Raw genomic sequence first — 27939 nt, 5'->3', positions numbered from 1 at the left:
CTGAAAGAATAATGGCAACACTTGAGTAAATGAGGAATGCAAAGTATATTGGAAGCAGGTCCTTCCACACAGGGGTTGTTAATTAAGCAATTAACATCCCATCATACTTAGGGTCATATATAAAATTCTGGGCAGGCCATTATTTTGGCTACCATGACTATGCCCCATCCACAGGGATGGGTGGTCACTGAATGGTTTGATGAGCATGACAATTATGTAAACCATATGCCATGGCCATCTCAGTCACCAGATCACAACCCAATTGAACATTTATTTGAGATTCTTGAGCGGCGCCTTAGACAACAGTTAACAAAACACCAAATTATGGAATTTCCCATGGAAGAATGTTGTCACATCCCTCCAATAGAGTTCCAGACACTTGTAGAATCTATGCCAAGGTGCATTGAAGCTGTTCTGGCTCGTGGTGGCCCAACGCCCTATTAATACACTTTATATTGGTGTTTCCTTTATTTTAGGACTGTGAGAAGGATGGCTATGTTATGGTATGGGGCCTTTGGTATTGGGGTGCTCTAGGATGGGCTCCTGGCTGGTGTTTGGCTAGTGACACACAATCTCTCCGTGGAAGCACAGGCAGGTGTTCTGAGTGTGCAAATGACGGCCACCTTTACCCTGGTAATGGTCACATCTGGCCACCTGTCAAAACAGATCTCCAAATCCATTTACTCTGAATCTACCCTTCCCTCGCCTCACTCCCATACTCTCCCAGGATGCTTGCTGTGCTAAGCAGTTTACCATATTGACTGCACAATGACCCTGGCCATATATTTACTAGTCACAGGGGAGCCCAGCCTCTGTCCGGGTCTAAAATGCATTTAAGAACTTCTCAAGAATAGTCGCTGTTCTAAAGACTCAGAGGAGGCATATAATGATTCATATCACGCACTACACTCCTATTCAGACATACAACTACAGGACTCCTTGTACAGTTAGGCTAGTAAGCAGAGGGTCATTTCTCCCTGTAGAGTGAAGTCAAAGTATACCTAAGCAAAAGCAATGTCATCCTAAACAATAGGCAAAGCCTTTTGACAAACACAGAGGAAAAAGGCAGGCATGTTGTGTCTGAACAGAATGGGTCTTTATTTATTCAGGAAATGAAAGAAAACAGATTGTAATCAACACTCCATTTAAATACAAAACAAAAATTAAAATCGACATGATATTAATTTTGCATATCAAAGAACCATTGAGTAATAATTACAATCCGAACACCTCATAAACCTCTTTTGTGAATTCATACACAAACTCCGATTTAGAAATGAGTTACTTTAACAATATTACAAAGATTTAGCTTAAAAATAATTCAAATTAAAATAATACCTTAGCAATTGGCATCTTAAAATTATATATATTTCCACATAAAAATACAAAATAATATCAATGATATATAATATGAAAAATTATTCCAAGTATTCTGCTTCTATTAAAAAAAAAAAAACGGAATAAAATTAAATGAAATAGAAATATGCATGAAAAATTCTCTCCTTTTGGTAGCAAAACACTATCCAAAATAACTACAATCATTTACATCAGTACAAAGATATCTGGATTGAAAAATAGTTGCAATGAAAAAAAGGGGTTTCTTTTCTGACTGTAAAAAATGACACTGTGAATCAGAAATCTGCAAAATATGCAATGAAAAAAATAAATCTGCATTAAAAAGGTTTACACTGTAATTTTTACTTTTTATACAAACATTAGAAACAGTATTGCACGTCACAACACATATTCGAGGTTAATCAGCCTTTCAAAATGTGTTATATTCAAGTTTCAGAGCATCTATGAGGAGAGGCACCGCGGGCCTCGATGAAAACAGGGGGAGAATCTCAAGTGTCTTCCATGAATATAATAGAACCCTCAATGTTTCCTTCCTTCAAATAAAAGGTGTAAATGTGTACTTGTATATTAACCATATTGATATATTAAAACAGTTATATATTGATACATCAATTACATAATTATTTGTTCAAATCTTTTGTTTATTTTTGTCTTTCAACAGAGCCCTGCTTCTAGACATAATTAGAATATTAGGGGAACTAAAATGTGTGTAATAATAATAATAATAATAATAATCTATTGAAATAGAAAAATACAATCAAAATCAAATAGTTATTTGTCTACAAAAATAGTGAAATAAATATGATTCTTACAAAAACAAAGACACACACATACAAAGTAACAGTGTTCAACTTATAAAATAGGACCCATTACTCAACAAACAGCACAAGGAGTCGTGTTACATGTCAATGGTGACAAAGTACAAGAGAGCTCTGTTCTGTTCTGAGCACAACACCAACCACACCACGAGAGCCGAGGCCACTGGGACAAAGTACAAACAGGGTGGGGGCTTAATGACGATCCTTCATTTGCTTTGAACGGTTGCTCATCGTTTTTTGGCCACCATTTTCTCTAGAGCCAATCATCATAGCACAGTACCCTGTGGCACTTATTCCTTCTTTCAGTTGACGGAGAGACTGAAAGACAACAGGACCCCCTATGAATACATTAGAACATATTAGAATACTGCTTCATTCACATAGAAAAACCTAAGACCAACGCCTCCTCACACAATTTCTTAAATAAGTCATTATGAAAAAATAAAATAATCTGGTAGAATTATAAATCGGTAGAAGTTCGGCAGAACTGAATCTTTCATGAGTGATTAAATTGAGCAAAATAGGTCGTTGCCCAAACCATGTCTGCATTGAATCAGCTGACTAACTGGTAGGGTGAAAACGAGTCAAGAATCAAATAATCAGAGGGAAAATATAGAAAAGGTAGTGCATAATATATTATCAAAAGTGATTAGAGAGGCTGGGGACAGAGAGGGGGTCCCAACTCACAAGTTAAAGACATTAACAAATAAATTATCTAATACGTGAATAAATTAACATAAACAATCTTATATCCATGAAGTAGTAGTAGTGACAGTACACACTTGACCCCTGAACCACGTCTAAACCGCATACCAAGGACTGACTCCACACCAGGGAACACTATGACACAAGGATAACAGGGATATTATACTGTATAGATACAGACATGTACAGTACCAAACAGCTGGCTAGTGCACCAGCAGGTCATTGCTCACAGAGAGACAGCGTCACAGTTAGATAAACAAAGAACACAGTTATTCATATTCTGCAGGCCAATTTTTTAAATTATAATTATTTCCCCATCACTGAAAATATATGAGGGAGTGTGTCTTTGTCGTCTTTCATTAGCAGGACATAAAACTGGATCACTTTTTACAGGTCTGGAGTCTAATAACTTGTAACTACAATGTGTATGAGAGCCTGGTTGTTTTGGAGAACAGTGTATCAAACTGAGTAGCCTGATAACACAACTCAGGAACAGATGTTGGACAGATGCTTTCTTACGGATCCTTCTCTATGACAACATTTGAACAGTGGTTTAAATTGGCCAACTAGCCTAACACATAGCACAAACACACATCTCCCAGTCTTATGCCTGTAGAAATCAGATCCAGCCTGGCTTCTGTGTATGCTTTTGGTCTGCAAAGGGTTATGCTACATTAGAGTAACCTCTGGAACTATACAAAGGTGAGGAGGATAGGAAGGGTGAAGGCAAAATGTTGTGATGTTCTCATTCTCCTCTAGTTTACCTACATTGTTACTAAACTAAAACCTCATTCCACACACCAACAAGATCCACACAGACAGCACAGACACGACACAGACACTAACCACTGACTGAACGCCACTCAGCTTCTCAACAGGGTTCATTACTCCTCACAAACCACCACATCACAAAATGGTGGCATCCACTAGTTTAGAACCAATATCGTTTTTTTTGTATAATAAGTATGTAAATGTTTCAAACAACGGATCAACATCAATGCATGCAAGATTTTTTAATGTTAAGTCGTTTTCATGTATTTTCCTTTATCTTCATTTTTATATATATATTTTCTTACACCTAGGCTTCTGACGTTTTTGTTGTTGTTGCTATTCAAAGTAGGATTTTAGTGTTTTCTGTTATATAGTTTCTGTAGTTTGTGTTGTTTTTTTATCCCACATGTATTGGTTAAGTCTATCTTGCATGCAAAGGGTGTATAGACACAAACATGCACTTCAATCTTCACATTCTATTCTTCCATGGCAAAGGTGGCCATAAGTGTGTGAGTGCGGACTGCATTTCATTTTTCAAGATTCAGGTTTATAGCTGGCGTTAATATATACCACCTATACATCTATTCATATATTATATATAGCAGCAAAGCTTCTAATATAGCTTGTGATTAAAAAGGTTAAATATAATTAATAAAAACCAGATTCATATTTTGAGGTAATATTTTTTCAGGTCAAAATGAGAGCAAAAATAACCTCATAATTTTTGTAAATGTCTTCCCTGATGGGGAAAAAGAACAAATTATTATCAACAATAAAAAATAAGAGTTTGTTTTGTGGCAGAAATGTATCACTTTTATGCTTCCTATCGTTTTGTTACCTTTGGTAAATGACCTGGGGCAGGCATCCAGATGATAGAATCAAGGTTTCCCCAGAAACAAGGACACGCTACACCCACTAGGGGGTGGCTAGCAGCAGACAGACAGACAGATGGGCTGCTCCCATGCAAAAACATTCTCATATCTACGTTAAATCTCACATATAAAAATAATTTGAAAAACCTACAAAAAATCAATTTCTTTTAAATCTCCTCTTAAAAAACATTAAAGTACCACAAAAAAGTTGTCAGAGCCTGAGATGTGAGGGGGGTTTTGGTGAAAAACTGAGGCTTGTAGTGTTTGGCTGCTACAAAAGATATATATACTGTATACTGTTATGTACTCTATACTGATAGCTTAGGGTAAAAGGCAGAGCGATGCACTTTTTCCTGCCTGGCGATGTCTCTCTTCCTTGACCGTTCCTTCTAACCGCGTCGCCATGGTGACGTGTGGTGGAGTTCCTCTTCAGTTCCAGCGGAAGTGGATTTGGCGTGGGCGGTCAGCCCCCTCTTTGACCAGCGGCTTGTGGAATTCTCGGCCGGCGCGGGAGTGGATGTTAGCCCAGCAGAACTCACAGTAGTACTGCAGGCAGGTCACGTTGGCGCAGAAGAAAGGGGCAAACTTCCCACCGCAACGCGCACCCTGGCACTCATCACACAGCTGGTCGTCCAGAACATAGGGCTTTACCTCCACCTGTAGGGGTGCAGGGGTACAGGGACATGGAGGGGATGAGAAGAGGAATACACAGAGATAACACAGGTACTGAGAGAGCAAGAGTGTATAAAAGGGTGCATAATATACCTAAAAACAATAGGTATGTATACATTGCATGTACTGTAAAAGCACTGAGCACAGGCAGAATACTGAGATACATGATGAGAGATGAAAAGGTTCCTTTAAAATGATAGAGTAGCCTGTTTGAAGCTGTGTGAGATTCAAAGACAATGGAGTCAGGCAGCGCTGAGAGAGAGAGGAGAGAGAGGAGAGAGAGAGGAGAGAGAAGAGAGAGAGAGAGAGAGAGAGAGAGAGAGAGAGAGAGAGAGAGAGAGAGAAAGAAAGAAAGAAAGAGGAGACTGGAAATGGAACTAATTCAATCAGCACTAATACGCTTTCTCCTCTCCATAGCAACCACCGTCAGACTATCTGCGTGTGATGCTATTGGAACACACACACTGTTTTTCTTTGAACCACAAATCCTCACTCTCTCATTCTCTCTCTGCATCCCTAGGAAATCAGAAGGAGAATGTCTCCAGCAGGATTGTGTGGTTAATTAGATGGGAAGTGGAGGGAGGGAGGACTGTACCCACATGCATACAGTACATACAGTCACATCACAAGCAGATGCACATACTTCTGCTTTGCCAACAACAGAAGCAACCAACCAGCTGTAGCTCTGTTAACACCCATTGACAGTTCCTAGATTGAACACATTCATGGAGCCCAACGTCTTAATGTTATATAGAGATAGTATTATTATAATGAGTCATGATAAATGAGCGGGGTCCATAACAACATGTGTAATGGCTGTTTACATCTGTCACCAGGCTTTGTGCTGAGTAGCTACAAGATAAAGTACAAGCATAAAGTGATAGAGGATTATGTCCAATGTAGTATTTATACTGTACATGTGCTGTAAAACCTAAATACATTAGCACTAATACGCTTTCTCCTCTCCATAGCAACCACCGTCAGACTATCTGCGTGTGATGCTATTGGAACACACACACTGTTTTTCTTTGAACCACAAATCCTCACTCTCTCATTCTCTCTCTGCATCCCTAGGAAATCAGAAGGAGAATGTCTCCAGCAGGATTGTGTGGTTAATTAGATGGGAAGTGGAGGGAGGGAGGACTGTACCCGCTTGTCAATGTCTCCATGTTGCAGCTGGACAAATCTGGCGCTGATGGCAGCGATGTAACTCTGCTGATTGGAGAATGCGACGCGCCCCGCACCTTTGGGGTACTTGAGCTCTGGATCGGTGTCGATGCCAGCGTAGCAGACCCCCCCATAGAGACGGTCCATAATCATGGCCAACTCCACTGGAGAGAGATGAGAGAGAGACGGAACAGGAGAAGAAACAAAAGAGTAAAGAATGGGGGGAGGAGATGGAGAAGTGACACATGGGTAGGTGAGATGGTTAAGGGGTGAGAGAGAGAAAGTGGAGGAGGGGGTTGTCAGATTGTCATTACATTGGGAAAACATTGGCAGCTCTCAGATGCTCCTTATTACTCAAAATACAACATCTGTTTATCTACGTATTTCAACATCTACCATCACCAACATGAACATCCCAGTCCAATTACAGAGTAGATCAACTAGAGGCCCAGCTGAGATGTCATGTGGATCTGATAGAGGGAGATGAGGGAAGTGTTTACCTGCTCTGAGAGGGCGGGGGACCCCTCCTACGAAGATGGTCTTGCGAGGATCCAGGGGCTGAGAGCCGTCCATCACAAAGTCACTGTCACTCAGGTTCCACGGACGAATCTGGACCTGGAGACACACACACATCACACATATCCCATACATTGAATAATCGCAATATGGAATTACACTGCGTAGGTGTTGCTAGTCTCACAGATCTCCTTACTGGTGGGAATGGTCCTACAGAGAGCTGGGTTTGTGTTGGACTCACAGGCTTATCTTTGATGGTGGGGCTGGAGACACACAGGTAGAGCTTGCTGTCCTCCTCCATGCAGGCCTCGATCAGAGCCTGCACTGAGCTCTCCTCCTGGAACAGCAGGAAGGCGTAACCTAGGCAACACACACAACACACTCTCAGGACCTGGACAGCATAGACAATAGTGTGGGGTAATACTGCTGCAAATACACTGAATTATTTCAATTTGAAAAAGTACTATATACAGACTATGTAGGTTAGTCATATGGGAAAGAGGATGTTGGTCAACCTAGCTGTACTGTCTCTTCCAGGAGTCTCAAGGCCATCATTGATTGCTACCGGCCATATTTATACAGTATACGGTGCTAAAACATACCTCTATGACATACATTTATGTCAATTTCAGTTAAAGAAAGTCTGAGGTGAGCTTTACCTTTGGGGGGGAAGTAGGATTTGCTCTCAGCCTTGTGTGGCCAGTCCACCACCAGGTGGCCAAAGCGACGGAAACTGTTGGTGATCTCATCTGACGAGAGAAAGAAAGAAGAGGCGAGAGGAAGGCGGATGTGTGAGGAGTAACGGAAGAGGGAGAAGGAAAAACGAACCAACGTGAGTAAGAACAACCTTTCATAACAGTATATCAACTGATTCACTGAACTAACAACACTGTGTTATGCTCTTCCTCCTCTCACCTTCATCTATGTCAGGGGGCAGGCCGCCCACAAACACTTTGCGGGAGAAACGCTCGATGCGCTCCCCATTCTGGTGGGGGTAACAGTTAGGGCCAAGCCCTGGGATGCCCTGGTTACCGTGCCCATCATCAAGGAGGCTGTCTTCAATGGGGAACAGGGAGGAGCGGCCTGGAGAAGAGGGGGTCACAGGTCAGCGGTCAGAACACCTGCAGACATGGACAATGACATCCACATAGATACACACATGCATACAGTACATACAGTCACATCACAAGCAGATGCACATACTTCTGCTTTGCCAACAACAGAAGCAACCAACCAGCTGTAGCTCTGTTAACACCCATTGACAGTTCCTAGATTGAACACATTCATGGAGCCCAACGTCTTAATGTTATATAGAGATAGTATTATTATAATGAGTCATGATAAATGAGCGGGGTCCATAACAACATGTGTAATGGCTGTTTACATCTGTCACCAGGCTTTGTGCTGAGTAGCTACAAGATAAAGTACAAGCATAAAGTGATAGAGGATTATGTCCAATGTAGTATTTATACTGTACATGTGCTGTAAAACCAAGACACGCTACCGTGAATACTCCAGCCAGAGCTCTGTGACTGACTGACAGACAGTAGACAGAGAGGACAAGATTGAGGTCTGGTAAGGAAGCTGTGGATTCACATTGTTACCATGGGGCAAAGCAGTAGCAGTAGACAGAGCAATGGACTGAGGTAAACTAGTGGTAACCAAGCCTGAAACCTATGGCAATGTCTGGATGTAAACGTGTTGTGCAGTATTCATATACGTCTGCAATTATATACTGTAGTGACCTTAACCCAACACCTAGCGACCTTGTCTAGAGATTGGGGTCTCTTGGAGTAAAGACTAAGATGTTGGGGCGACAGTCGCTTGGACCTGGGTTAAAATCTACCCCCCAAATTCACTGCAATACATTCAAAAAGGAGCAACTGCTGGTAAAAATGCTTGGGATGTCATAGTAAATGATTTAGATTGACTGTCCGTGGCGATCATGTTGACACTATAAACCCTGAATTGTTTGTATCCAGACACTGTTTTCAGCTGTGTAGTGGATGAACACGCAACACACATGACATGACACAGACTGCCCGTCACATGAAGGCGGCTTTACCTCGACGTCTCCCATAGCTCCTTGCTGCATGGAAACAAAGTAAAGAGTGGTTTTATGCCCTGCAGACATTCCTCGCAAGGTAAAGTATCCCCAGACCTGGTACTACTGACACTACAGATACTATGACCTCTAGTACCATTATTTACCCCTACCCCATTCAGCCCCTCATCATCTAACTGCATGGTTGGAGTGTCATGAAACCTAATTATCGTCACAGGCTTGACATCATGTTGAATAGTTAGGTACAGTATATGACAATGTGTCAAGCAGGAATGTAGGCTATATTGTAAACTGGACTAGGCTGACTATACCTATGAGGAGCAGCCTAATGGAAACGATACCAGTCTTCTCCTGACATCTAGTCATGTGACCTAGCCTACATAAATAAGCTAAGTGACTTAGCTACTACACCACCCGGCTCTCCTGCGGATGGTCATGTGACTTATACAACTAGGCATTCCACCTCGTCATGTGAGCCACACTACTAAACATTCCTCTTCAACATCTCAAGCCCCAGTAGGATTACAACAACAATGCATATCCTTCAACAGGAGACATGTTTACTAGACTGTTACAACAGTCAGCCTAACGGACAGACACACAGCACAGCCTAGGAGAACCAACACTACTCATTTAACAAAACAATCCACCACGGTCCACTATAGAGAAGGATATATCCCAACACAAATTAAGTTCAGAAAAGCGTGACAGGAATGTCAATCCCAAACTAGCTTGCTTCTCGATCTAGCCTGATTGAGCCTCCCTAACGAGTCATGATATGGAAACATGAACACTGGGCCATTTCTAAAATAGTCTGGTGATAGTGATGGAAGAAGACACACAAGCTGGTGTTGGCCAGGAGAGATAATTACCATTGAGCATGAGCAGGCCGTCAGCCCCGGGATGAGGGCATCCCACACGACCTGACATGACAGAGACACACACACACACACACACACACACACACACACACACACACACACACACACACACACACACACACACACACACACACACACACACACACACACACACACACACACACACACACACACACACACACACACACACACACACACACACACACACACACAGGGATGAGACTCTCAGCAGATGGAGAGGACAGGTTGAGGACATCAAGGGCACGGCCATGTACTGTATAAGGAACAGAAGCACCACTGTCACATGACAACAGCCTACTGAGCTGTAGTGTCGGAACAGAACACTGAACAAAACCCTCTTTTCCACAGAGACAGCTTGAGCTGACAAAATACAACAACAACAAAACAACACCCTGAATAGATTTGGGTTAACCCTAATGAACTATCAGAAGCACATGTCAGCTATTTATGTTATCTCTACATTCAATGGGAAGAATTGCAGATGTGTGAACAGAGAAAGAAGAGATGCTGGCAAATGATCTGATCTCCAGTTGAAAAATCAGCAACCCTATTTCTACTGCAACGTAAGCATGGTACATCTCCTATGCCCAGTTAGCTGAGCTCATTTCTAAAGTCCTGTAAGGTTAGTGCTTGTCTTCTGCTTCTGTACTAGCAGTCTGGGCTATAAATGGCAGAGCCCACTCTCCCCTCCCCTCCTCTCCACCCTCTTCTCACCCTCTCTTCCCCTCACCCTGCACCCTCCTCTGGCTGTCACACACAGCATGTGAAAGTGTGATCATGTCTAAATTTAGTCTCCCTCTGGTTCTCTGTGCTGTGAATACTGGCCTATGCCCGCACCATCGGCTCCAGAGTCACAGTCAGGACCGGAGGACTACAGGACAACACCACACCCACTAATACTTGTTGAGCCAACTTCAACATTTAGACTAGTTTATGAACAATAATAATAATGACGGTTGGGGAGTAACTGATTACATATTATCTCATGTTATCTGATTACAAAAAAACTGTAACTTTAATCAGTTAAATTACCAGAAAAAACATTTGTAATCAGATTACAGAAAACTAGATGATTACTTCTTGGATTAAACTTAAATTCAGAAAGGATGCTTGCGTAAAAAAATACATTATGACATCTTTCTGTTTTCCCAATTATATTCAATGGAGCGACAGGTAGCCTAGTGGTTAGAGGGGGTGCTGCAGGGAGCCTAGTGGTTAGAGGGGGTGCTGCAGGTAGCCTAGTGGTTAGAGCGTTGGACTAGTAACTAAAAGGTTGCAATGTAAAAAAAAAAAATGTGCCCCTGAAAACACTGTTCCAAGGCCGTCATTGAAAATAAGAATTTGTTCTTAACTGACCTGCCTAGTTAAATAAAGGTAAAATATATATATATTTTTTAAATTCAGCATTAAATAAAGGCGCAAGTTTAAAGTTTTTACGGACTACAATCCAGAGACCACTATGATGACACACCAAATGCGTTTAATGGATCCTTTTTGTCTTCTTCTAATGCCTGTTAAGGGGAAAGTAATCAAAAAGTAACTGATAGTAACCAGATTACGTTACTAAATTTGGGTCATCCAAAAGTTACGTTACTGATTACACTTTAGGACAGGTAACTAGTCACTGTAATGGATTACATTTAGAAAGTAACCTACCGACCCTGAATAGTCTTTCAGGGGTAGTATACTGTGCCAAATACAATGTGAGGGAATGTGTTGTTTACTATAAATGTCAATCTAAACTTCTTGGTCCCTGTCCATGGTTTGGGGGAGTAAGTATGTTGACGCCAGTGGTCATAACTATGTTAATTAATAATTAATAAGTAATAAGTAATTTTACACTGACTACAATGCACCTGCTTAGAGTATTTTCTAAAAGTCCAGCAGCTGAGCTGAGCTTAGAGGAGAGGCCTGCCATGGAACTGTGTGCAAGCCCTGTCTCTGTCACTCTACTCCTGGGCCAGCCCTGTCACTCTACTCCTGGGCCAGCCCTGTCTCTGTCACTCTACTCCTGGGCCAGCCCTGTCTCTGTCACTCTACTCCTGGGCCAGCCCTGTCTCTGTCACTCTACTCCTGGGCCAGCCCTGTCTCTGTCACCCTACTCCTGGGCCAGCCCTGTCTCTGTCACCCTACTCCTGGGCCAGCCCTGTCTCTGTCACTCTACTCCTGGGCCAGCCCTGTCTCTGTCACTCTACTCCTAGGCCAGCCCTGTCTCTGTCACTCTACTCCTAGGCCAGCCCTGTCTCTGTCACCCTACTCCTGGGCCAGCCCTGTCTCTGTCACCCTACACCCTGTCCCTGGTATGTTCCTATCCTATCCTATCAGGACAGAGAGTGCTGCAGTGCTGCCTGCCTGACTCCTGTCTGTCTGTGTGCCCCAGGTTAGGTTAAGCAGTAGCAGTAGCAGCAGGATCAGGGCTGTAAGGTAATTTAAAGGCACAGACGGTTGTGGAAGTAATACCCACTCTTAGCAGGGAGAACATAAGCTGCTCGCACTGGGGGGAAAAATGCCTCTAGGAGGGAGCAGGAAGCCTGTCAGTGCCTTGGAAAAGGGTATACTTCACCTCATATGCATTCCCTCTAACCACTGTTCTCCCTAACCACAATCACAATGACTTTCCCCATTATACAGTGAGTCAGTAACTAAGTAAGTATGATAATTAAAGACAGTGAGAGGGAGTAAGTAAGTAGTCTCACCCTTCATTGGATCTTGCTCCGCCCGCATGATGTCAATCAGAGAGCTTTCCAGGGAGTGCATGTTCAGGCTGTCGTACATTCTAGAGCGTTCCTAAAACACACACATACAACAAGCGGAAGGAACCTGCAGTGTTCTGGCACATGGGTAATAAAGCCTGTGGGTAACATAGGTATGGGTAATAAAGCCTGTGGGTAACATAGGTATGGGTAATAAAGCCTGTGGGTAACATAGGTATGGGTAATAAAGCCTGTGGGTAACATAGGTATGGGTAATAAAGCCTGTGGGTAACATAGGTATGGGTAATAAAGCCTGTGGGTAACATAGGTATGGGTAATAAAGCCTGTGGGTAACATAGGTATGGGTAATAAAGCCTGTGGGTAACATAGGTATGGGTAATAAAGCCTGTGGGTAACATAGGTATGGGTAATAAAGTCTGTGGGTAACATAGGTATGGGTAATAAAGCCTGTGGGTAACATAGGTATGGGTAATAAAGCCTGTGGGTAACATAGGTATGGGTAATAAAGCCTGTGGGTAACATAGGTATGGGTAATAAAGCCTGTGGGTAACATAGGTATGGGTAATAAAGCCTGTGGGTAACATAGGTATGGGTAATAAAGCCTGTGGGTAACATAGGTATGGGTAATAAAGCCTGTGGGTAACATAGGTATGGGTAATAAAGCCTGTGGGTAACATAGGTATGGGTAATAAAGCCTGTGGGTAACATAGGTATGGGTAATAAAGCCTGTGGGTAACATAGGTATGGGTAATAAAGCCTGTGGGTAACATAGGTATGGGTAATAAAGTATGTGGGTAACATAGGTAGAGTAATAAAGTCTGTGGGTATGTGGCTTAATATTTCAGAGTGTGTTAACAGCACATACATGGATTAAAATTATTTCCGTATTTATTCACTTCAGGGGTACTAAGGTATGCTAGTGAGCAGAGTGGACCCAATGATGGATTCAACAGGAACTCTGGAGCACGTCCCAGAGACAGACAGAGAGCAGAAACCAAATCCAGGAATGGCATTTACCCAGAGTGCTCACTGGGATGAGAGGGAGGTTATGAGCTCATCAGAGGGGCTATAAGACAGCCATGCACGGTGAATCTAAACCCGAGGCCTGTCAACCTTTATAACATACCACAGATGGCAGAACCTTTAAAGAAAATGGTGTACTGTACTGTGTATGTACATGACAAGGACCCTCTCGTGGTTGAGAACATGAGGGAAGATACAAGCTCATATGAGCACCTCAAAGACCTCCAACTTAATGTTTACTCCCTTACCTAATTAGACAATAATGGCATTTTGTAGGTGCCTAAGATAAGTTGCTGGAGGTATGGTCATCATACTAGCCTGACCACCACTTAAAAGTATTCCACACACTACTGGTCCTGACTAGAGGTCGGCCGATTAATCGGCATGGCCAATTAATTAGGGCCGATTTCAAATTTTCATAACAATCGGTAATCTGCATTTTTGGATGCCGATTATGTCCGATTACATTGCAATCCACGAGGAAACTGCGTGGCAGGCTGACCACCTGAGCCAAGGTAAGTTGCTAGCTAGCATTAAACTTATCTTAGAAAAAACAATCAATCTTCACATAATCACTAGTTAACTACACATGGTTGATGGTATTACTAGGTTAACTAGCTTGTTCTGCGTTGCATATAATCAATGCGGTGCCTGTTAATTTATCATCGAATCACAGCCTACTTCGCCAAACGGGGGATGATTTAACAAAAGCGCATTCGCGAAAAAAGCACAATCGTTGCACGAATGTACCTAACCATAAACATCAATGCCTTTCTTAAAATCAATACACAGAACTATTTTTTTTTTTAAACCTGCATATTTATTTAAAATAAATTCATGTTAGCAGGTAATATTAACTAGGGAAATTGTGACACTTCTCTTGTGTTCATTGCACGCAGAGTCAGGGTATATGCAACAGTTTGGGCCGCCTGGCTCGTTGCGAACTAATTTGCCAGAATTTTACGTAATTATGACATAACATTGAAGGTTGTGCAATGAAACAGCAATATTTAGACTTAGGGTTGCCACCCGTTCGATAAAATACGTAACGGTTCCGTATTTCACTGAAAGAATAAACGTTTTGTTTTCGAAATTATAGTTTCCGGATTTGACCATATTAATGACCAAAGGCTCGTATTTCTGTGTTTATTATATTATAATTAAGTCTATGATTTGATATTTGATAGAGCAGTCTGACTGAGCGGTGGTAGGCGGCAGCAGGCTCGTAAGCATTCATTCAAACTTTACTGCGTTTGCCAGCAGCTCTTAGCAATGCTTGAACAGCGCTGTTTATGACTTCAAGCCTATCAACTCCTGAGATTAGGCTGGTAATACTAAAGTGCCTATTAGAACATCCAATGGTCAAAGGTATATGAAATACAAATGGTATAGAGAGAAATAGTCAACGCGTCATAATTCCTATAATAACTAGAACCTAAAACTTCTTAACTGGGAATATTGAACCACCAGCATTCATATGTTCTCATGTTCTGATCAAGGAACTTAAACGTTGGCTTTTTTACATGACACATTTTTCCCTTTTACTTTCTTCTCCTCTTCTTCTTCTTTGCATTATTTAAACCAAATTGAGCATGTTTCATTATTTATTTGAGACTAAATAATTTTTATTTATGTATTATATTAAGTTCAAATAAAACTGTTAATTCAGTATTGCTGTAATTGTCATTATTACAAATATATATATATATATATATAAAAAAAAGCCGATACCGATTAATTGCCGATTAACTGGTATCGGCTTTTTTTGGTCCTCCAATAATCGGTATCGGTATCGGCGTTGAAAAATCATAATCGGTCGACCTCTAGTCCTGACACAGGATTAAAAACACTTAACTAAAAAAATTATACTGTCCAGTGGTCAATCTGTGTATGATTTGTAGCCCAATGTTAGGCTAACATTTCCTGGCTGACTCTACTGCATCAGTCAGGCACCCTGGCATTAGGAGGCAACTAGATTCAGCCACAGGCCGATTTCTGTCGGAGTGGATGGTCGGGGGGCCAGAACATAATTATAATAATTTGAACACTGCAAATTGTCCATAACTATGCCCAAAAAAGAGATTGGATTTGAAAATAACAACAATTTCATACCTTGATTACATTGAGACACAATCACATCTCATTTTTATTTTTGGGAATACTTGGTGAACAGATTTCTAAAATGAAACTCATATTTGATTTGAGTCTTTTTTGTACACCATTTTTTGGTTGGCCGGTTTTGGTCCACGGGCTGCCTGTTGCCGATCCCTGCTATAGTCTGTCTTCAGGTGGACATTCTGGTTTAGGTGATGCTGTATCCACTGTATCAACTGAGGAGTGTTGCCACACAGTCACCCAATGAGAATGTAGTACAGATCTATGTAGGAGACTAATACAGTAGCTAGATGAACGTGTATTATAATTGCCTTTATATGATGTGATATTTCCTATTTCCTAACTACCTGCTACCGAGTGGCTATAGTGGCTAACACCCCTGCCCCGAAGCTAGCACCAGTTAGCCACGAGCCAGGCGCATCTCCCGGCTAGCAAACAAAATTACTACAACTACAATACTTCTTTCAACATCTGGCTTGGACCCTTTGTCGACACGGCGCTCCGCGGTACCACCACGACTGGTCTGCCGACGTAACTCCATCCGCTGTGCCCTCAACCGGCCTTTGCCGGACGTCGGAGCAGACGCTTCTACTTACCCCAGTCTGCTAACATTAAACGCCGTGTCTCCCGCGTGCTAGCATAGTAACGACTACCTCGCGGCTTCTCTGTTCCATCTGTTGCTGTTCACTGGACCCTATGATCACTTGACTACATAGCTGATGCCTGCTGCACTGTCCATTAATCACGGTACTCCATCTTGTTTATTTTTTGTTTATCTGTCGGCCCCAGCCTCGAACTCAGGCCCTGTGTGTAATTAACCGAACCTCTCTGCCCATTCATAGCCATTTTACCTGTTGTTGTTGTCTTAGCTGATTAGCTGTTGTTGTCTTACCCGTTGTTGTCTTAGCTAGCTCTCCCAATCAACACCTGTGATTGATTTATGCTTCGCTTTATGTTTCTCTCAAATGTCTATATGCCTTGTACACTGTTGTTTAGGATAGTTATCATTGTTTTAGTTTACTGCGGAGCCCCTAGTCCCACTCAACATGCCTCAGATACCTCCTTTGTCCCACCTCCCACACATGCGATGACCTCACCCAGCATAACTAGCGCGTTCAGAGATGCAACCTCTCTTCTCATCACTCAGAGCCTGGGCTTACCTCCACTGTACCCGCACCCCACCATACCCCTGTCTGCACATTATGCCCTGAATCTATTCTACCACGCCCAGAAATCTGCTCCTTTTAATCTCTGTCCCCAACACACTAGACGACCAGTCTTGATAGCCTTTAGCCGTACCCTCATCCTACTCCTCCTCTGTTCCTCGGGTGATGTGGAGGTTAACCCAGGCCCTGCGTGTCCCCAGGCACTCTCATTTGTTGACTTCTGTAACCAAAAAAAACTTAATTTCATGCATTTTCAAATCAGAAGCCTCCTCCCTAAGTTTGTTTTACTCACTGCTTTAGCATACTCTGCCAATCCTGATGTCCTTGCCGTGTCTGAATCCTGGCTTAGGAAGGCCACCAAAAATTCGGAGATTTCCATACCCAACTACAACATTTTCTGTCAAGATAGAACTGCCAAAGGGGGAGGAGTTGCAATCTACTCCAGAGATAGCCTGAAGAGTTCTGTCATACTTTCCAGGTCTATGCCCAAACAGTTCGAGCTTCTAATTTTAAAAATGTATCTCTCCAGAAATAAGTCTCTCACTGTTGACGCCTGTTATAGACCCCCCTCAGCTCCTAGCTGTGCCCTGGACACCATATGTGAATTGATTGCCCCCCATCTATCTTCACAGTTCGTTCTGTTAGGTGACCTAAACTGGGATATGCTTAACACCCCAGCAGTCCTACAATCTAAGCTAGATGCCCTCAATCTCACACAAATTATCAAGGAAACCACCAGGTACAACCCTAAATCCGTAAACATGGGCACCCTCATAGATATTATCCTGACCAACTTGCCCTCCAAATACACCTCTGCTGTTTTCAATCAGGATCTCAGCGATCACTGCCTCATTGCCTGCATCCGCTATGGGTCCGCGGTCAAACGACCACCCCTCATCACTGTCAAACGCTCCCTAAAACACGTCTGTGTCTGAATCCTGACTTCAATTCTGACTTTCTAATCAACCTGGCCCGGGTATCCTGGAAGGATATTGACCTCATCCCGTCAGTCGAGGATGCCTGGTCGTTCTTTAAAAGTAACTTCCTCACCATCTTAAATAAGCATGCCCCTTTCAAAAAATGTAGAACTAAGAACAGATATAGCCTTGGTTCACTCCAGACCTGACTGCCCTCGACCAGCACAAAAACATCCTGTGGCGGGCTGCAATAGCATCGATTAGTCCCCGCGATATGCAACTTTTCAAGGAAGTCAGGGACCAATACACGCAGTCAGTCAGGAAAGCAAAGACTAACTTTTCAAACAGAAATTTGCATCCTGTAGCTCTGACTCCAAAAAGTTTTGGGACACTGTAAAGTCCATGGAGAATAAGAGCACCTCCTCCCAGCTGCCCACTGCACTGAGGCTAGGAAACACTGTCACCACCGATAAATCCACGATAATCAAGGAATTTCAATAAGCATTTCTCTACGGCTGGCCATGCTTTCCTCCTGGCTACCCCAACCCCGGCCAACAGCTCCGCACCCCCACGCAGCTGCTTGCCCAAGCCTCCCCAGCGTCTCCTTCACCCAAATCCAGATGGCAGATGTTCTGAAAGAGCTACAAAACCTGGACCTGTACAAATCAGCTTGGCTAGACAATCTGGACCCTCTCTTTCTAAAATTATCCGCCGCCATTGTTGTAACCCCTATTACCAGTCTGTTCAACCTCTCTTTCGTATCGTCCGAGATCCCTAAAGATTGGAAAGCTGCCGCAGTCATCCCCCTCTTCAAAGGGGGAGACACTCTAGACCCAAACTGTTATAGACCTATATCCATCCTGCCCTGCCTTTCTAAAGTTTTCAAAAGCCAAGTTAGTAAACAGATCACTGACCATTTCGAATCCCACCGTACCTTCTCCGCTGTGCAATCCGGTATCCGAGCTGGTCACGGGTGCACCTCAGCCACGCTCAAGGTACTAAACGATATCATAACCGCCATCGATAAAAGACAGTACTGTGCAGCTGTCTTCATCGACCTGGCCAAGGTGTTCGACTCTGTCAATCACCGTATTCATATCGGCAGACTCAACAGCCTTGGTTTCTCAAATGACTGCCTCGCCTGGTTCACCAACTACTTCTCAGACAGAGTTCAGTGTGTCAAAGCGGAGGGCCTGTTGTCCGGACCTCTGGCAGTCTCTATGGGGGTACCACATGGTTCAATTCTCGGGCCGACTCTTTTCTCTGTATATATCAACGATGTTGCTCTTGCTGCGAGTGATTCCCTGATCCACCTCCACGCAGACAACACCATTCTGTATACATCTGGCCCTTCTTTGGACACTGTGTTAACTAACCTCCAAACGAGCTTCAATGCCATTCAACACTCCCTCCGTGGCCTCCAAATGTTGAAAACCAAATGCATGCTTTTCAACTGTTCGCTGCACGCACTCGCCCGCCCGACTAGCATCACTACTCTGGATAGTTCTGACTTAGAATATGTGGACAACTACAAATACCTAGGTGTCTGGCTAGACTGTAAACTCTCATTCTAGACTCATTTTAAACATCTCCAATCCAAAATTAAATCTAGAATCTATTTTGCAACAAAGCATCCTTCACTCACGCCGCCAAACATACCCTCGTAAAAACTGACTATCCTACCAATCCTCGACTTCGACGATGTCATTTACAAAATAGCTTCCAATACTCTACTCAGCAAACTGTATGCAGTCTATCACAGTGCCATCCGTTTTGTCACCAAAGCCCCTTATACCACCCACCACTGCGACCTGTATGCTCTAGTCAGCTGGCCCTCGCTACATATTCGTCGCCAGACCCACTGGCTCCAGGTCATCTATAAGTCTATGCTAGGTAAAGCTCCGCCTTGTCTCAGTTCACTGGTCACGATAACAACACCCACCCGTAGCACACGTTCCAGCAGGTATATCTCACTGATCATCCCCAAAGCCAACACCTCCTATGGCCGCCATTCCTTCCAGTTCTCTGCTGCCAATGACTGGAACGAATTGCAAAAATCGCTGAAGATGGAGACTTATATTTCCCTTACCAACTTTAAACATCAGCTATCTGAGCAGCTAACTGATCGCTGCAGCTGTACATAGCCCATCTGTAAATAGCCCACCCAATCTACCTACCTCATCCCCATATTGTTTTTATTTACTTTTCTGCTCTTTTGCACACCAGTATTTCTACATGCACATCATCATCTGCTCATCTATCACTCCAGTGTTCATTTGCAAAATTATAATTACTTCGCTACTATGGCCTATTTATTGCCTTACCTCCTCACGCCATTTGCACACACTGTATATAGACTTTCTTTTTTTTCTATTGTGTTATTGACTGTACGCTTGATTATTCCATGTGTAACTCTGTGTTGTTGTTTGTGTCGCACTGCTTTGCTTTATCTTGGCCAGGTCGCAGTTGTAAATGAGAACTTGTTCTCAACTAGCTTACCTGGTTAAATAAAGGTGAAATAAAAAAGAGAAATGAATGGTTATAAAGGCATTCTTATGGAAAGATCGAAGCGTGTAGGAATGTACACTCCATGGGTTAGGCAACAGGGCACCCCTCTAAATCCCCCAGTGCCAGCATACTACCCCCTTTCTACTTCTGCTTATCTCTGTCAATGACGTTCACATCATGATGAAGCACAAATGCATATCCCCTATCCAAAACATTACATACAGGAAGGAAGCAAAAGACAGGAGACGCGTATGGAATTTGAGGAATTCCTGGTCGGACACTGTTTATAGAAATGAAAAATTCATGGAGGAGGGCCTGCTTCCTGGAAGAGGAAGTGCAGCGCCATGACAGAGGGGAGAAAGTAACAAGGGATTACTGTGAAAAATGTGTCAGGGAAATAACTTGCGTGTTTTTCCGGTCTCAACCAAGATACAGTATGGTGACGGTGGCCCACCCAAAGATCCTTTCTTAAGGCCTGCTGCCTCCAGTTTCCCCCTTTGTACTTAAAAGGTCAGAACTGTGCTATACACAATTAGATGACATCAGTTATGGGTCTCTAAGGTTGTCTGCACTGAGTTATAACAACCCCCATCCTGAAATAGACTCTGCTGAATGTGGTGTTACCTGCTAAATGTGGTGTTAAAGTAGCTTTAAAGCAGTACTAACTGCAGCCTGCTCCCTGACACCTCCACTATGACAGAAAGAAATAACACTGCTCCCGTCTGATTGAAATGCTAATTCTGCTCGTCATCTGGGAATTGACATTCATTCTCAGCTATGTGTTTTCTAAACAGCCCCTTTACACTCGCTCCCCTCCTCTCCCCCTTCCTCTCTCCCCCTCTGCTCCCTCCCAGCTCTCTCTCTTCCCCTCTGCATCCTGATCTGCTCTCACTGTCTGGCTCTCTGCGTTTGATGCTTGTCGCCTTCCTGCTCCTTCTTTCCAACAATCCTATACTGTGAAACACTCTGCACCCTGAAAACAGTGCTGTGAATATTAAACTGTCTCATTCCCATCATTTAAAGCTTTTCCCTGTCCTCCCTGCTCCCTCTCTCTACCTTCCACCGACCACACGTACTCTCTCCCTGCTCTCTCTCTCTACCTTCCACCGACCACACGTACTCTCTCCCTGCTCCCTCTCTCTACCTTCCACCGACCACACGTACTCTCTCCCTGCTCCCTCTCTACCTTCCACCGACCACACGTACTCTCTCCCTGCTCCCTCTCTCTACCTTCCACCGACCACACGTACTCTCTCCCTGCTCTCTCTCTCTACCTTCCACCGACCACACGTACTCTCTCCCTGCTCTCTCTCTCTACCTTCCACCGACCACACGTACTCTCTCTCTCTCGCTCTCTCTACCTTCCACCGACCACGCTTTCTGAAACACGTACTCTCTCTCTCTCTACCTTTCACCGACCACTCTTTCTGAAACACGTACTCTCTTGCTCACTCTCTGGCTCCAATATCTAATTCAGGATATTATTACATTAAAACCCCTTTGCACTCCTTCCACCAAAATGTATACAGTACATATACACACACACAGACCCCATGTATATTTATTCTTACTGAGAAAAAGCATGTACCTGGAGAGGCATAAGCGTGTTACTGTTACTGTCTGTTCGGAACATGTTCTCCTCCATCCAGGACTTGGGGCCCATGGAGCCGGCGGAGCGGGGGAACTTGGGAGGTGCAATGACGTTACTGGAGAAGGGCTTCTTCATGGGGGAAACCTGGCTGACAGAGCCCGGGATGCCCATGCCTCCCCCACGACGGTGGTCCCGACCCCAGGACATACTCCCAGAGCCCCAGCCACTCCCCTGGTGACTGCCAGCCCAGGGAGACTGCTTCACCATGGACTGAGGACACAGAGAGAGAGAGAGAGAGAGAGAGAGAGAGAGAGAGAGAGAGAGAGAGAGAGAGAGAGAGAGAGAGAGAGAGAGAGAGAGAGAGAGAGAGAGAGAGAGAGAGAGAGAGAGAGAGAGAGAGAGAGAGAGAGAGAGAGAGAGAGAGAGAGAGAGAGAGAGAGAGAGAGAGAGAGAGAGAGAGAGAGAGAGAGAGAGAGAGAGAGAGAGAGAGAGAGAGAGAGAGAGAGAGAGAGAGAGAGAGAGAGAGAGAGAGAGAGAGAGAGAGAGAGAGAGAGAGAGAGAGGTAAGAGACCCAGTGTGAAATTGTGTGTTGAACCAGTATTTATTGTTTGTATTTGATGTGTTTATTTGATCATGTGTTTTCTCCCTCTGCCACAGTCTACTATGACCTGGTCCGGTGTTTCTCCCTCTGCCACAGTCTACTATGACCTGGTCCGGTGTTTCTCCCTCTGCCACAGTCTACTATGACCTGGTCCTGTGTTTCTCCCTCTGCCACAGTCTACTATGACCTGGTCCTGTTTTCTCCCTCTGCCACAGTCTACTATGACCTGGTCCTGTTTTCTCCCTCTGCCACAGTCTACTATGACCTGGTCCTGTTTTCTCCCTCTGCCACAGTCTACTATGACCTGGTCCTGTTTTCTCCCTCTGCCACAGTCTACTATGACCTGGTCCTGTGTTTCTCCCTCTGCCACAGTCTACTATGACCTGGTCCTGTGTTTCTCCCTCTGCCACAGTCTACTATGACCTGGTCCTGTGTTTCTCCCTCTGCCACAGTCTACTATGACCTGGTCCTGTGTTTCTCCCTCTGCCACAGTCTACTATGACCTGGTCCTGTTTTCTCCCTCTGCCACAGTCTACTATGACCTGGTCCTGTGTTTCTCCCTCTGCCACAGTCTACTATGACCTGGTCCTGTGTTTCTCCCTCTGCCATAGTCTACTATGACCCGGTCCTGTGTTTCTCCCTCTGCCACAGTCTACTATGACCTGGTCCTGTGTTTCTCCCTCTGCCACAGTCTACTATGACCTGGTCCGGTGTTTCTCCCTCTGCCACAGTCTACTATGACCTGGTCCTGTGTTTCTCCCTCTGCCACAGTCTACTATGACCTGGTCCTGTTTTCTCCCTCTGCCACAGTCTACTATGACCTGGTCCTGTGTTTCTCCCTCTGCCACAGTCTACTATGACCTGGTCCTGTGTTTCTCCCTCTGCCACAGTCTACTATGACCTGGTCCTGTGTTTCTCCCTCTGCCACAGTCTACTATGACCTGGTCCTGTGTTTCTCCCTCTGCCACAGTCTACTATGACCTGGTCCTGTTTTCTCCCTCTGCCACAGTCTACTATGACCTGGTCCTGTGTTTCTCCCTCTGCCACAGTCTACTATGACCTGGTCCTGTGTTTCTCCCTCTGCCATAGTCTACTATGACCCGGTCCTGTGTTTCTCCCTCTGCCACAGTCTACTATGACCTGGTCCTGTGTTTCTCCCTCTGCCACAGTCTACTATGACCTGGTCCGGTGTTTCTCCCTCTGCCACAGTCTACTATGACCTGGTCCTGTGTTTCTCCCTCTGCCACAGTCTACTATGACCCGGTCCTGTGTTTCTCCCTCTGCCACAGTCTACTATGACCTGGTCCTGTGTTTCTCCCTCTGCCACAGTCTACTATGACCTGGTCCGGTGTTTCTCCCTCTGCCACAGTCTACTATGACCTGGTCCTGTGTGGGGGGCGAGTGGCTAAGAAGATTTAGGGCTTTAAGACTAATACTAAGTATCCCGTCCACACTGACACCACCAACGTCCATTACTCTCTCTCTGTCTGTCTCCACCATACATCCACACTGACACCACCAACATCCATTACTCTCTCTCTCTGTCTGTCTCCACCATACATCCCCACTGACACCACCAACGTCCATTACTCTCTCTCTGTCTGTCTCCACCATACATCCACACTGACACCACCAACATCCATTACTCTCTCTCTCTGTCTGTCTCCACCATACATCCCCACTGACACCACCAACGTCCATTACTCTCTCTCTCTGTCTGTCTCCACCATACATCCACACTGACACCACCAACGTCCATTACTCTCTCTCTCTGTCTGTCTCCACCATACATCCACACTGACACCACCAACGTCCATTACTCTCTCTCTGTCTGTCTCCACCATACATCCACACTGACACCACCAACATCCATTACTCTCTCTCTCTGTCGGTCTCCACCATACATCCCCACTGACACCACCAACGTCCATTACTCTCTCTCTCTCTGTCTGTCTCGCTCTCTGTCTGTCTCCACCATATATCCACACTGACACCACAAACTCTCTCATGCACACAGTGAAATGCTGTCATGCAGCAGTCTCCAGCCCTCTAACCTATGCTGTATGTAGTATGTACAGCTCTTGATGCCAATAGCACGTTGGAGCCTGCAAATAGGAGTCCTGAAATCTCCCTTGTGACTGAGAGCAAATCTATTGCTGCAGTGGGGATGTTCTTTCTAGCTGACACAGGCAGGCCACCGTATAGCATCCTCACCCCACCCCCATGATGAGGGCTATGTGTATAGCCTCTGGTTATCAGATATACCCTCCATCAAGTAAAATCCCATTGACCCCCAATGTCAGTACAGCCTCTCTCTGCCTCTCTGACTTCAGATAGAGAGCATCAGCCTGAACCAGTGATATGTGATGACTATGCCCTGCTCTGTGTCAGCCTCAAGCAGAGAACAAAAGTCAGATTCAGTGATGCTCCCTTGCCTCTCGCCCCTCCCTCCCCGTCAGCCTCCCCCGCCCTGCTACTGAGGGAGAAACTATGCCTACAGATGTAGGATCTTAATTTGATCACCCTGTTGCTGGAGAACTTTCCTGCAATGCGGCACATTTAAAACTTGTGGTGTATTTGAAGTTTAAAAAGGCTTCTGAAGTTCGTAATTCCCACTTTGAAAATTCAGACTTGATTTTCCCTTAAGAAAAATGTATCAAGCCCTATAAAAATGTCCATAAATTATAATCCATAGAATAATTCCCCTTCCCTGTTGCTGCAGGATTATTTTCCTGCTGTAGCAAACTGGCTCAAATTAAGATCCTACATCTGTATAGCAGCAGTTATCTGTATAACAGAGGACACGACAAATGCATTACAGATAAAACCTATTTGCCTTCTATGATCATGGGTTTAGATTGATGAAAGGTGCACACACACACACACACACACACACACACACACACACACACACACACACACACACACACACACACACACACACACACACACACACACACACACACACACACACACACACACACACACACACACACCCAAAGAGAGATAGCTGCTTTTCAGGTCATGCCTTATCTCAGCAGTGTCACATGAGAAGGTCCTAGCCATTAGGAGTGCTGGTTGGTAGTTTCTCCATAATGGTTTTGGGGGTTGAGGCAGGCCTGAAACTGTTTGCTGTAGGTTAACTGACAACTGGAGAAGACAAGCCAGTGTGGGGTTCGTCTATGAATAATGCAGTCAGTCCCTCCCCTGCCCTACCCTAGCCGGGCAGCTCTACTACATGGACCTTCTGTCCCAGGAGCACAGGGCCACATTAGTTTTCATTATCATAACTGGGTTTATGCACTTCTGCATAGTAACATGTAATAACATATATGTATAAACATGGCTTGAACCCAATACAATCTAAGAGGTGTGTATAAGCCTAGTAGCATACATTAGCTTTACAAAAATTCTGATATTATCTCCCACCTCTTTAACAGCTTCTTTCTATCTGTCATTTTAAAGGCTCAATCCTCTATTCTATGGGGATGCTGATGTGGGGTTTCCATGTGAACAGGTGAATAGAGCTCACCTGGTGGTGGTGGTTGTAGTTGTTCCTCTGCTGCAGGAAGGCGCCCTGCTGGTGCTGATGATGGTGCTGGGGGTGCATCTGGGGGCTGACGGGGGACCTGCGGCTCTGCTGCTGCGGCTGCTGGTGGGCGTTGATCTGGGGTGAGAACTGGCTGCTGAAGCCATGCACGTTAATCCCTGGGCATGGATTAGTCGACACCGGAGAAAAACTCTGGAAGAAGGCCGGGTTGATAGACGAGGGGATACCGGGATAGAAGCTGTTGTCTGGGTCGGTATGAGGCATCTGATTAATCGTGTTTGAGTGGTGGATAGGGTTGGCCGAGTTAGAAACGGGTGGTGGTGGAGAGCTGGTCTGAACGGACCACGGGGTTCCGAATCCAGGGAGGGGAGGTGAAGCTGAGGCACCACTTGGGTTCTGCATCTCTTGGTTCTGGAGGTTCGGAAAACCGCCCCCGAGTCCTCCGGACAACATATTGCCGGTGCTACTGCCATTGCCGTTATTTATATGGTGGGTAATGGGGGAGTCCATTTGGATCCTAACCTTGTTTGGATTTACGGAAGTGGACGATGGCGACGCGGCAGTCTCCACATCGGCTTCAACCTCCTCCACTGGCGAGCGGCTGATTTGTCCCGGTCTAGAGTATGCGCTGCGCTCGGGTTCGGTGGAGACTTGAGCGGTGAAAGGCTGCCTCTGCGGCAGGTGACTGAATTTTCCTTGGGGTGGGGGCGACTCAGTGCAGCCAAACTCAGCTCGTTGACTTAACTGCTGATGTATTTTCCGGTCGTGCTGAAGGTCACAGATAGACTGCGTCGGGCAAAAATGACCAAAATCCGGAAAATCTGGATTCTGGTTCAGGTGGTTGTGAGGGAAGTGAGGACTCCCAGCTGGTTGTTGGTTTGGTTTGGTTGCTGTATCCCGGTTTTATTGATTGTGTTGTTGTTGCTGCTGTAGTTTTCCTCTGTTGACTAGGGTCGTTGTTCGGTTGTCAACCCCACAGACTCGTTCTGCATGTTTTGCTGACGCGCAGCAGCTGACAGGAACAGTGGGGACAAGGCAGCGAGGCTACTGCGCGAAACCAAGGGTGAGCCGGGGCACAACTGGCGGATGGAAACCGCAGAAGAGGAGGAGCATTAGGATCAGAATGCGCGTCCGTCGAGAAGGGTAGAGTTGTGTCCAATGGTCGCTGTCTGTAATAAACCGAACCCGTAATCATCAATTTATTTATGTAAAACTATGTATTTGTTTTTCAATTCTCCGCCTAGAACAAGAGAACACAGTGCAGAATAGATGCGTCGACAAAGAAGTAACGTTAGCCTAACGAGAGAGAAGGGGTTTGTCTCTGTTCAGTCGGCGTTTTCTACAATTAATATTATTTTCTTATTTTAAAATCGATTCATATAGGCCCCTATTTATAAATATATCCGGTTATATTGTAGCCTGCGCAATCCAATCCTGACTGACCGTGTACCCCTCCTCTCGTTACCGGCCGGGCTGCTGCGGCAGCGGATTAAAGGTCCCCAGTGAATGACGCCTACGTCACGTCCGCATCATGTTCTGATCTGACCCTCGCTTCGCCCTTTGTAGTGAATGCTGCTGAGCGCTTCTACCGGCCCGAGCTGTAAAGAACACCGCATTGTTTACGTCATTCTTTCCTTATTCACAAGGTCCAGTATTTCATCATGATGCCCTGAATATTAAGCTTTAAATTGCATTTCTGAGTTTGTTTTATCTACTGCAGGTTTGGACAGAATGCGCACATCCAGTGTAGCTTGACATGGGCAGGAGCTCACTGGAGCAGAGTACCGGCACCTCAAATGTTCTACTGCTTGAGAACCTATTCCTCTTATAGAATAATAGCTCAAAAGTATTGTGGAGCTCCTGCACCTAAATATAAACAGTAGGCCTACCAGAACCCAAAATGAGTACCA

At 44.7% G+C, this 27939-nt stretch overlaps 1 protein-coding gene across 2 annotated transcripts; it reads right to left on the bottom strand.

The window, feature by feature from the left end:
* Window positions 1-1074: 1074 nt before the first annotated feature.
* On the bottom strand, window positions 1075-26688 carry LOC139541279 (cytoplasmic polyadenylation element-binding protein 2-like). 2 transcript variants are annotated; one of them, XM_071345742.1, is made up of 10 exons: window positions 26012-26688; window positions 21876-22148; window positions 12541-12631; window positions 9815-9865; window positions 7793-7960; window positions 7537-7626; window positions 7119-7237; window positions 6862-6976; window positions 6344-6525; window positions 1075-5179 (listed from the first exon to the last, which is right to left on the bottom strand). In XM_071345742.1, the coding sequence occupies exons 1-10, from the start codon at window positions 26537-26539 to the stop codon at window positions 4952-4954; spliced, it is 1845 nt and encodes a 614-aa protein (XP_071201843.1). In that variant the 5' UTR covers window positions 26540-26688; the 3' UTR covers window positions 1075-4951. The 2 variants fall into 2 exon arrangements, with proteins under 2 accessions (XP_071201843.1, XP_071201844.1); XM_071345743.1 differs by lacking the exon at window positions 9815-9865.
* Between the last annotated feature and the right edge of the window lie 1251 nt (window positions 26689-27939).

The sequence above is a fragment of the Salvelinus alpinus genome, chromosome 16 (assembly GCF_045679555.1).
Source record: "Salvelinus alpinus chromosome 16, SLU_Salpinus.1, whole genome shotgun sequence".
Lineage (NCBI taxonomy): Eukaryota > Metazoa > Chordata > Actinopteri > Salmoniformes > Salmonidae > Salvelinus > Salvelinus alpinus.
The sequence above is the reverse complement of the archived record's forward strand: the minus strand, read 5'-3'. Positions and strand labels throughout refer to the sequence as shown.

Bases quoted from the DNA above. Each gene is read 5' to 3' on its own strand.
- LOC139541279 (XM_071345742.1), bottom strand. From the start codon at position 26,539: ATGGACTCCCCCATTACCCACCATATAAATAACGGCAATGGCAGTAGC. The intron at 7,961-9,814 runs GTAATTATCTCT...CCTCTTCTCCAG, and splicing joins CGGCCTGCTCATGCTCAATG to GCCGCTCCTCCCTGTTCCCC. The intron at 7,627-7,792 runs GTGAGAGGAGGA...TTCTCTCGTCAG, and splicing joins GCCCCCTGACATAGATGAAG to ATGAGATCACCAACAGTTTC.